The 12285-nt window shown below is 37.9% G+C and overlaps 1 protein-coding gene across 2 annotated transcripts in view; it reads left to right on the forward strand.

Moving 5' to 3' along the window:
* Nucleotides 1–12285, forward strand: part of ANKFN1 (ankyrin repeat and fibronectin type III domain containing 1) — a 313445-nt gene that overhangs the window by 51427 nt on the left and 249733 nt on the right. For both annotated transcript variants that reach the window (XM_032429156.1, XM_032429157.1), the window contains exon 2: nucleotides 3567–3607. In XM_032429156.1, coding sequence (XP_032285047.1) covers nucleotides 3567–3607 — 41 coding nt within the window. The remainder of the gene's footprint in view (nucleotides 1–3566; nucleotides 3608–12285) is intronic.

A 12285-nucleotide genomic window follows, 5' to 3' on the forward strand; every position in this document is an offset into this window, starting at 1 on the left:
AGGTAAAATTAACATAAAATAGAATTGTTCAATATTCAGAATAAGAAAGTGGTAGCTACTTCATCTCAAAATTTATAATCTTGGACATGTAGGAACTAGTTTATTTTTATTGTGCCTTATAGAGAATAGATATATAGGAGATTTAATTCTATATGTTACATTATTTAAACAGTTATACTTGCACTGATGCAATTTTTTGCATGTTGTGAAAACTTTAGATAGCGGGCAACTCAAACCAGATACTTCAATCAGCATAGAACATTCTGAAATTACTAAGTAGTCTATTTTTTAATAGAGTGTCAATTGTAGGTTACATATAGCCAGATGGGATAAGCCACAGGAACCAGGGTAAGAACTTGAGATAAATAGGTGGTACATAGAATCCCTTGGTTGAACACTTTGGCCTAGAGATCAGTTGCTCCAGGACTATCAGTTGACAGATTTCAGTGATCATCAGAGCCTAGGAATCTGGATTCCTAACAGGGAGATCCAGGAGCTTTGGACAAGGTCCATTCCATGTGGACCTGACTACTGAATCAGGCCCATGTGTGACCATGACCCAGAGATGCTGGCCTGGTACTATGTGGGTGTGGTTTAGGGCAGAGAGCCAAGAAGGACCTTGCATCTCCCTGAGGTGGGAGCAGAGAGGCGAGGTTTCTATAATTTAAGTTATTTGGGATTGGTATCAGAAGAGCCCTATCTATGATTCTTTAAGGACTCCTACATGGTGGAAGAATGGATTTTGTGGAAGAGTGTACAAAATAAGGCAAATGGTGTTGTTGGTCTGTCAGTCCCTCAAAGGAGCCAGTTTCTCCCATCCAGGGCCCGTGCCCTTGATGATGTCCCTTTGCTTTTTTAACTCCTACCCTGAGGTGGGACTGCTTCCTTCCTAGGGTGGTTAAGAATAACAGGTGAGGGGCGCCTGGGTGGCTCAGTTGGTTAAGCGACTGCCTTCGGCTCAGGTCATGATCCTGGAGTCCCAGGATCGAGTCCCGCATCGGGCTCCCTGCTCGGCAGGGAGTCTGCTTCTCCCTCTGACCCTCCCCCCTCTCATGTGCTTGCTCTCTCTCATTCTCTCTCTCTCAAATAAATAAATAAAAAATCTTTAAAAAAAAAAAAAAAAAAGAATAACAGGTGAATCAGAAACATGTAGGACAGTTACTGATGCATTAAGACAGCAATGTTAACAGTCGTTTTTATTAAATATGAATTTTTCTTCAGATACTATCCCAACATTCCCCCAATTAGACTTCCCTGATTTCTCTTTCTAGACTTTCAAAGACCACCTTCCCCTCCTCACTGACCACCCTGTAATTTTGCATTACATCATCGTGCAGTCCCTCCAAAATGTCTAGTTGTCTCCCCTATCAGACAGGCATTATCATGATAGCAGGCAGTGTGTTCTTAGGACCTAGCACAGTGTGCTACACATAATCAGGCACTGAATACACATTTAGCAAATGAATTAATTAATAATTTTAAAGGCCCTCTTCTTTAGGAATTCAGGTTTTTATTTTTCTAATGTGGAAGTAAGCTTGGAAAAGCTAAAGCAAGCTTTTATGTTCCTCTGTGGTCTGTAAAACCTCACTACCACCCACACTCTTCTTGATTGCTTTATTTATTTTGTACCCCAAGAAAAATGATCAGTATCATTGCATTAGGTAGCTTCATAATGTAGTCTCAAGGACAGCTCTGAATAGTTTTCAAAGTAATCAATGATATTGCTGTGAAATTGTCACCCAAATGAAGAGCTCTTGTCCAATGAATCTGTGAAGTAACAGACAGTTTTCTTTGTTAATACTTTTGTGGCTAAAGAAGAACCTGTTATCTGCAGCAGTAGTAAAAACTTTTCTCAGCAGGTGAGAGCAGTCTAAATTTGTTTCCTAGCAACAAGTTCCTCAAAGGAACTGAAGGGCACACAATTTCAGAAGAATTTTCAGTATACTTTTTGGTTTGGAGGAGAGGTGGGGGTGGGTGTCGTATGTCAGAGCAGTGTTCCTAACTCCTTCCAGTCAGTGATGCATAGGACATCTTGTTGAGTTACACCATAGGATCTGTCTAAAAACATCAACTCAATAAAAATGCATCAAGCACCTACCTTGTGTAAAGAACTGTGAAAGAAGAATTATGCCAATTCTTTCTGGGTCCAGTAGTTCTATAATTTAACAATTTGTCAATCTAGGAACCTTGCCCCCAACAATCTCCATGGATAGGAAATGAGGAATTAGGTGGCTCGCCAAAACATTTAGGGATATTCCAGTGTGGATGTTGATCTAACCCGAATTGTACTCACTGGGGGAGAAATGAAGAGTAGAAGGAGGAAATCTGAGAGAGAGATTTGGGACAATGGTATGGCACAGATTGCAGAGAGAGGAGACATCTTACCCAAGCAAAACTCTCTCCATAGCCACCCTTCTAGCTCCAATTTCATGGATTTATCATATCTTCTTAATATGGCTTTCCAAATTGGCCTTCTGGTAATAACAATCACAGTAAAGCACTAGATAGGCCAACCTTACATTACTGTTTTACATGTATTATCTTATTTAACCCTTACAACAACTCTTTGAAATACCCACATTATTATTTCTATCAATCCCAGAGCATTGAGTTAGTTTGCCAAAGTCACACTATTACTAAAAAATGGCAGAGCTTGGAAAAATACTGCTCACTGAAGTGACTAATCTGACTTATCCAGATCCATGTGAGTGGCATGGCAAGATCTTTCTGTAGGTCTGAGGACACCATGACTTGAATGTTCAGTCATAGAGATGACCCAGAATCGTGTGAAGCTCAGCATGCAAATTATTCATATCAATCATGGGACTTACTTGCCATTCCCAATTAAATCTACTACCCTGAAAAGGACCCCTTTGGATATAACCACAATATACCCCCCAAACCTCCCCCTCCCCAAAAAAAAGGATTTGGAAGCAAGCTGAATTGTCTGGTGGGCTGCCACACTGAACAAATTGCCTGCACAATTGGCACACTCCTTCCCAGCATAGGCACGGTCTAATTGTTTCTTCTTTACTGCCATCTTGAATAAGGAAAAATCTGGCATTGATTTCAAACCCCCCACCCAATACTCCCCAGAAAAGCTTTTTACTTCTTGGAGAAGAAAACTTGTCCACTTACCCAAATAAGCATGAATTGAGAAGATCATAATTTTTAGGAGGAGTTTCATTTAATGGAACAATGTGTCAGAACTGGGCCTATGAGAATGAGGTGCAATTTCAGTATGAACCAGAAGCAAGAGAATGCTGAGTCTAAGTCATTGAACTAGGCAACTAGACCCTTCCTATTTCTCTCTCCCCAGGACCAGGCATGGGAGACAAAGTGACCGTCAAGTGATCTTGAAATTCTAGGATGTCCTGGGGCAGGTTGCTGAGCATGCAGTGAGACATGGCAGTTGACTTCCATCTTTGCTCTGTGGGCTACTTCTCCCAATTACAATGTTTTCAGTCAGCACATGGACCTTCAAAGGCAATCCAATGCCTTTTTCAGTTGGAATGGATTACTCTACATTTTTTTTAACACACTTATTTTTTTCCCCTTTGTTTCAGAAGCTGTCCTTTAAAGACAGGCATTTTACTTGCAGCAAAATGTAAGTACATTTCCTTCTTGAAATGATATCTACTTCTCAGTTGTAATTTCTCAAACCTCCTCATCTTCATGGCTCCTGTCTCACATTGCTGCCTTTTTAAAGTCTGGCTCAACAAATACAGCCACAGTGTGAATCTGCCACTTCACACTGTGGGTTTGTCTGGCATCGTGCAGCATCTCACCAACCATTTGGGAAGCAGATTGAACCCGATCATGGCTGCTACTACATTGCATCTAAAAAGCTATAAAAAAAGTCAGGAAGAAAAATTAGGTGGTATTCTTCTAGATGTGATGATCATGTGACACCAAACATTTGAATATTCAGGTTCTCTCAAGTGGCTAATTTATCACTCTTTGCCCAGTTGTTCCTCACAGTCACAGACTGTTTCATATTTAATAGCATGGTAGTTATCTTAATAATGCCTTTCTGTGTGTACTGCATTGCAGCCACGCTGTAAACCCATGTTCTTTCTAGAACGAATCTCCCGTGTATTATGTTTCTTTACTCTTGGTACTCTTAGTGTCTATAGCCAAATTAGAAACCCCCTCTATTTTAAAAGACCAAATAAAATTACAACGGGTCCAAACTGGGAGTTCAAAATACCAACGTTACATCTGTCTCTGGAATAATTTGATAATACCCGAGTTCAAAAAACGGGATAGATGTGAATAAAGACTCTAGCTATTCGAAAGTAGTTCAAATGGTAGTGAGTTGCTTGTCACTACAGATAAGTAAGCAGGAGATCAACAACCATAAGGTAGAAGGTCAAGCCAGGTAAACCAAGAATGTACATCAACTCCCAGCTTCTGATTCATACAAAGTTTCCAATGGAGGATGCATGTGAGTAGTCGCTGAAAGATTTAATTAGACATTCTTGGACCCAGGAGAATCCAAAGGTCTCACTCTAATTATACATATTATGCAGGTTTTAATAAATTCTCTTTTGAATCATTCAGTCCCTGAGAAAACTAGATATTCAGCTGAACTGCAAGAAAAACTTACTTTTTGCTGATTTCCCTGGATGATATCTTTTGTTTGCTCTCTAGAATAAATTGATCCCATTGCTATACACCAAATATTCAAACATCAGCACAAGCAACGTTCACCCTTAAAACCATTCAGATTTTATGTCAAAGTATTATGCATTCACTGGAATTTTTTTAAATGTCAATTTCTGGATTATATTGCCTTGGTCTTTATTGCATTATCAAGACACCTGCATGTTATCAATGTTTTAAGCAGCTTTTACCTATAAAGTCAAGTTAGATTTTATGAGCTGTCTCCCTTTTCATGTGCTATCCTAAGTATTTTATTTGTACAAATGTTAACTTTTGACTGTATTCTTTCTGCTGAACATAGTAATTGTTTGGGAGGACAGTCTGTGTTTACTTTCCTGCATATTCATATTCGGGAGTTTTCTCACTATATCTGTCCATTTAGGTTTGTCACTGATTTTAAATGATTTAATGTTAAATATTAAAAGATATTCGGTTTATGTTCATGGTGAAAATTGGATGAAAGGCAATTTAAGATAGCATTTTCAGTCATTAACTGCAAGTGTGCAACTATAAACACATATGTGACTATTACCTTCAGATCTCTTTATCAAAATGTTGGTTGAAATTACCTTGTATCTCCTGGTGGGGGTGGGGGGGGTGGAAACAGCTAGCTGTTTCATGTTAGGAGGTTAATTTGTGATCGCTTTATTTTCACATTTTTTTTCTCAAGCACATACAGAGTGCTTGGTGACCAATTTTATTAGTAAATACTCTGAGAAGTAACCTTGCACCAAGTTTTGCACCATCCAGACAAAAACAGGTCTCTATACCTCTCCACATCATCTCTGAGCAACTGGTGGAAAGTTGGTCTGACCCATGGAGTCATGGAAACGCATTAAAATCACCAGGCAGTTGTGACTCGGGTTCATTTTGGCAGCCAGACTCCATCAGCCCCTTAGGAGTTGGCATTATGTCCTAATGATGATTGTGTTATACAACCAATACAAATGGAAAACGACCTAATCAGCACGCATTCAGACAAGGCTTGATCTGTAGTGAATGGCAGGAGGCTTTCCAAGTCAAGGGCCTGGAAATGTGTATGGGCCACATAAAATCCCAGCTCTGCTCAAGGATGGCAGCCATAGCCAAGTCGGGGAAGATATGCCCCCATGGAGAAAGGGGGTGGGTGATGGAAGGAACTCAGGACAAGAACTCAGAAGGCTTATGTTTGAGTCCCAGATCACTCCCTCTGAAGTGGTATGATTTTGAGAATGTTAGTTAACCCCTCAGTTTCTAAGTATCTTTAGTATGGGTTGGAGGAAGAAAAAGGAAAGCATTTTTTCCTGCATCTGTCAAGGGGTTGTTGTGATAATTACATAAGGTAACATTTCAGAAGGAGTTTGCCATCTAAAAGTGCTTTGTATCTTTAAGGGATTCTTGTTCCATAGTTACTAGAGGCCCTCTCTGTCTCAGCAGGAATCCCTGGATTAGGGGGGTGGGGCAGGCACACTTTAGGCCTTAAAATCAATACTACATAATAGAGTAAAATAGAACCATATTGGGCCAAATTGGGCTCCTGGAAAGACTTGCACCCACATTTTTTGTTTCTTTTTAACTACAAATATTCTTTGGGACCACTGCCTCTGGTGGAAGAGAATTGTCTTCTGGGTGGTATGGATGAGAAAGTTGCCAAACAAACCTGAATTATCCAGAGGCCTGTTAAATGCGCAATTGCTTTTTAAGAGGCATGGTGATATTGTGTGTTCCTTTCGATTTTTGGCAGTAACGATTTTCTGCAATTTGTGGTTTTGCAATTTCTCTTTACACAGACAACACTCTGGCTCTCATTCAATGCCCCACTGGTTGGGGGGAAGGGGGAGGAGAGAGAGAGAGATTCCCTGGGGCTCTGGCCACTCCAGAAAAAGAAGGAAATGTTAATGAAATAAGTCAGAAAGAATGCTCTAGACCTGTAGAAGCTGGTTGGTTAGTGGGGAAGAAACAACTTTTAATAAATTGCATGGTGTGGTTGGGATTTTATCTGGGGCTTTTGTCGGCTGGGCACAGGTCTTTTCCCCTTAGCTCTTCTTGACTATACTGAGCTTTGTCTGGATTGCAATCTCAACCTCATCTCTTCTTTTTTTTCCTATATTCAACTAGACTGGTCCCTTCTACTGGCTCCCTTCGGCTTCTCCTGTCCTTGATGGGATTCCCTTTAAATACTCCATCTCTAGTCATCCACTTGCCAATTGCATTAATAACTTGGTTTGTGTAAATTACCTGAAGATCCATGTGCCAGGATTTTTGCCCTAATTCCAGTTGCATCATCTTCTTCCCCAAGGCTGAAATGCTCTTTACAGAAGAAGGTCTGTAGTGCGCTGATGTAGCCTTTATCTAGACCAGAGTGATATGTTCTGTTTCTATTCATCACCTCTGGAAAGGTTTTGCTGACTTGTGTTTGCTTTTTTATGACTGCTAGGCACTGTGCTGAAGGATTTAAAGCTGCATCCAGCATAAACCTTGTATTCCTTCTCTGTTCACTTCTTTGTATCAAAACAGCCCACTGTTCTCCCCTGAGCAGATCCCCTGGGCTTATGCCCCTAGTTCCCAGGCTTTCTTTGCACAGAGGCAATTGCACAGGCCATCTATTTCCTCTCTTTTCATGACCCAAATGTCACCGCTTCTTTTGCTTCTAGGAGCAATATAAAGATAATTGCTACTCATATGTAAATTGTAGTTTTTGTGTATTTGGGGCAAAGATGATCTTCCGGTGTACGTATTCTAAAAGTTTAGGGAATGGTTTGTGCTGTGCCATTATAAATCACAGGATTTTCGTTTTGGGGAAGATGGTTCAACATGATGCAGTTCAACAGCCCACCCCAAGCCATCTTCCTCACATCTTCCTTAGGACCCCACTCCCTAGCCCATGGAAGTCCAACCCATTTTTAAATAGCTCAACACTTCCAGCTTACTTTTACTAACCTGAGATAACCTTCAGGTGGTTCTTGCTAGTTTTGCCTTCTGGAGCAGCTCAGAAGTTGACTCCTTCTTCCACATGACAACCCTCCAAATATTTTGGAATCTGATCCCATATACTCTCTCTGAGCCTTCCTTGTCCATGCTAAACGTCCCCCGTTGCTTCAGCCATCCTTCATATGACTTGGTTTAGCTACCCTTTCCATTTGCCCCAGTCACATTTTTCAATGTCCCTCTTAAAATTATGGCCTGAACTAAAAATAATAATAATAATAATAATAATAATAATAATAATAATAATACCAAGATGGCTGCCCATCACAGAGCTCCAAGAAGGGAAAGAAAAAGAAAGTTCTCGTTCCGGACATTGTTATTTCTATTACTATAACCTAAGAGTATATCACAAATTTTAATAGCACTTTAGTCCTGAGGTTAATCCTAAAGCCTCTAGATGTGCTGTATAAAAGCTGTTATAAGAACAGATTTTTTCCAGTCCTATATTTATGCACTTGGTTTTGAATACTACATAAACCTGTACATTTATTCCTGTGACACTTATTAGTTTCAGAATACTAGTGGAAACTGTTAGGAGCTTTTTGAATTTGAATTACTTTAAACCTAACTGTTTCAGTTTTGGGACATATTTGATTTGCCTCTTTACTTCATTCAAAAGATTGATAAAAACAGTGACTATCTGGGTTTTAAGCTTTTTGGCAATGGAATCATGTTTTATTCATGGTCATCTTCGTCTCTCCTGAAACGTTTGTGACATTCTGTTAAACAACCAGATGCTCAGTAAATGCTTTTATGAAATCACTCAACAAAATTTGGTACAGGCAGCTTTCCAACATCCTGACATAGAGCTATCTTTAGATTGGTATCAGTGCCCTTTGGAAACTAAGAATAAGACAAACTTTACACTACGTTGCTAATGTTGGTCAATTTTATAGCATTATATAGTTCATTAACCATATGATCTTCAGGGCTGGATTGCCTAGATTCTAATCTTACTAGATTCTGCTAGTTATATGATTTGGAGCAAGTTACTCTACCCCTCCAGGTCCGTGTGCTGATATGTAAAATGATGATATTATTTGTATCTACCTCTTAAGGTTGTTGTGATGTTTAAGCAAATTAATCCATGTAAAGAATGTAGGACAGCAATCAGTAATATAAAAACAGTAATTAGTGGTAGTAATAGTGGTATTGTCACTTTTATTGTTATTGTCAAGCTACACTAGTATAACCACCCTATCATAAGAGGAACAAAGGCAATTTGGCATAATTTATTCATAGTGACCCATATTGACTCCAAATAATAATTTTATGATCAAAATGTTTGTGTAACCTAAATATAACTCAACTGCTCCATGGCCCTCTAAGTTTAGGTATATATTCAAAGGAAACACAAAAATCTAAACAAATGAAAACAATGTAAATTTTTATTAAAGTCCCTCAGAGGAGAATTATATTACATTCCACAATGAAATATTCTAAAGACTGTTAGCCAAATTTTTCATGGTAGCTGCTCAGAAATCTTGCCCCTCTCTCTCCCTACTGCTCTCTATAACAAAATGCTAACGGGGCGCCTGGCTGGCTCAGTCGGAAGAGCGTGTGATTCTTGATCTCAGGGTCGTGAGTTTGAGCCCACGTTGGGTGTAGAAATTACTTAAATAAAACTTAAAAAATTTTTTTGTAAAATGCTAGCTTGTGTTGCTTTTTTCCTCACTTACCTCTTCTCTTTCAAATATGCCCAGTTCCCAGGATTAATAAATAACTAGTCTATTATTTTCTGTCTTTAACAATTCCATCTCTTATGTAATTGCAGTGTGGCCCTTCTAGGTTGCTTCTGGAATAAACTATATATATATATATATACACACACATACATACATACATACACATACATATATATATGTAATCTTACTGATATAATGGATGTGTAGCACACAACTTACAAATAATAACAAAATATATAATACCCTTTATTGTAAATTCCATGTAGCCAACTGATTCTCAGAGAATGCTTTCATTGATTTTTGCTGAACTCTTGGTATCTATAGTCAGCCTATGGCTGCAGTTGATGAATAAATGTACTTTACATGTAAGTGTGGATCAATAACATGAGCAACTTCTTTACTAAATTGGATAGTAGTTTTTTAATATATTTCCTCAAGTTTCTGTACTATTTACAGTATGACAGCTATGAACAACACTCCTTTTTATTTAATCTGAATTAAGATTTTCTATATAACTTTCTTAAATCTGGACAATCAACAAAATAATAAATCAAGCCTTGATGTGTGGTATTTGCTGATATATGTGGTGTAAATCTTCCTGCCATTGCCAATTTCAAGCTATTAACATGGTAGATACTACTGAATATAAAATTAAGAAGGGATATGCAGTGGTGCCTTAATATGGTATTTCCACCATACAAATAAAATAGATGCAAATAAGCTCAGAAGCCATAGGTAAAATAAATTGTCATAAAAATATCAGAAAGTGATGAGTTTTGAGTATTTCCTTTTTTTAATTATTGAGGTATAATTAACATACCTTATATTAGGTTTAGGTATACAACAGAATGATTTGATATTTGTGTGTATTATGAAATGATCTCTATGAAAGTCTAGTTAACATCCATCACCATACATAGTTACGGAATTTTTTTCTTGTGATAAGAACTTTTAAGATCTACTCTCTTAGCAACTTCCAAATATGCAATATAGTATGATTAAGTATAGTTGCCATGCTATACATTACATTCCCATGACTTACTTAGTTTACAACTGGGACTTTGTACTTTTTGATTCCCTTCCCCCACTTCCCCCACCACCCCCATCCCTGCCTCTGGCAACCACCAGAGTTCTTTATGTATGAATGCTGTATTTGGTTTTTGTTTGTTTGGTGGTGGTGGTGGTTTTTTTTTTTTTTTGATTCCACATGTGAGATCATACAGTATTTGTCTTTCTCAGTCTGGCTTATTTCACTTAGCATAATACTTTCAGGGCCCATCTGTGTTGTTACAAATGGCAAGAGTTCATACTTTTTCGTGGCTGAATAATATTCCACTAGATAGATAGACAGGCATCTTGCATGTTCTTTATCTATCTATTGATGGACACTTAGGTTGTTTCCATATGTTGGCAATTATAAATAATGCAGTGAATGTGAGGATACATATATCTTTTCAAGTTAGGCCTTTGTTTTCTTTGAATAAATAGCCAGAAGTGGAATTACTGGATCATGTGGTAGTTCTATTTTTAATTTTCTAAAGAACCTCCATATTGTTTTACACAATGGCTGCATCCATTTACATTCCCACCAATAACACACAAGGGTGATATCTCACTGTGGTTTTGCTGTCCATTTCCCTGATACTTAGTGATGTTGAGCAGCTTATCATGTACCTGTTGGCCCTCAGTATATCTTCTTTGAAAAAATGTCTATTCAGATCCTCTGCCCATTTTTCAATTATTTGGTTGTTTTTTGGTTTTTTTGTTGTTGTTGTTGCTATTGAGTTTTAGGAGTTCTTTATTTTGGATATATTAAGCCCTTATCAGTTATATGATTTGCAACTATTTTCTCACATTCAGTAGGTTGCCTTTTCATTTTGTTGATAGTTTCTTTTGCTGCGCAGAAGTTTGATGTATTTCCTTTGTTTTTAATACAAGTTATTTTATTATAAGATTTTATAATTCAATTTTTAAGAATTTCTTAACAAATAACTCACAAATTCCTGAAAGTCTAACAACTGCCACTTGCAAACTGGCACAAGCCATTTCTAAATCAATACTGGCCCTTTCTCTTTAGACAGCAGGGGGGTTAGCAAATGGGTGGAAGTGGTAAGGTATAGCTGTGAATTATTGACAAGTAAAATTTTTCCCAAGTGATAAGTTATTCTTTTTTTAGAAATCTGTTTTAGTTTTACAAAAGATCAGAAACTATCTTCTAAGTATTCAGAAGCCACTTTCTACTTCCCTCACCATTAAAATATGTTTTCACCTTTAATATTGATTATTGACTTAAAGATTCTATTATTCTATCTTTTCTAAACAATTTTTTTAGACTACAAAGTCAGAACCCCAAGTTAAAAGGGAGTAAGGTGGAGATAATTATAGGAATACAGATATTTAATGAAATCCACAAACAGAAAACAAAGTTTAATTGGACTTTACACTAACTTGAATTGGAGAGCTCCATAAAAAATGAAGAGCTATCAAGAACCAAGGCTTCTCTTCATGGTATTGCCTACTTCTTTAGACCAAGTTCATCTTACTCCTCAGATTGCATATGGCCCAAAATGGCAGGCAAAGACATCAAAGAGAGGACATTTTAGTTCTGCTTCCCACTTGGGGAATACACATCAATTCCAAACATCAAGGAAAGAAATCTATGTGGTTCAGGTCTTTGTTCTTCAGTAAGCCACTGGCCAGATAAATGGGATTTGTCAGTTGAAAACATCTCTAGTTCCATTAGCTAAGGCTCCAGCAGGGTTATAAGAAGGTGCAGAGTAAGATAAGGAGTATGGGCAAGGTTAGCACCCACAGGATAAAGCAGTGAACAGACAAACACAATTGGCATTTTGTAGTGCAATATCTTTAAATTCCTTCATTAAAAAGAGAAAGTGTTATTTCAAATAAACAGGAATCGACTGTAAGGAATACCCATATACTATCACTCACATTTAATTAATTTTAACAT

Source organism: Phoca vitulina, unplaced genomic scaffold (genome assembly GCF_004348235.1).
Source record: "Phoca vitulina isolate PV1807 unplaced genomic scaffold, GSC_HSeal_1.0 scaffold40, whole genome shotgun sequence".
In the NCBI taxonomy this organism is placed as follows: domain Eukaryota; kingdom Metazoa; phylum Chordata; class Mammalia; order Carnivora; family Phocidae; genus Phoca; species Phoca vitulina.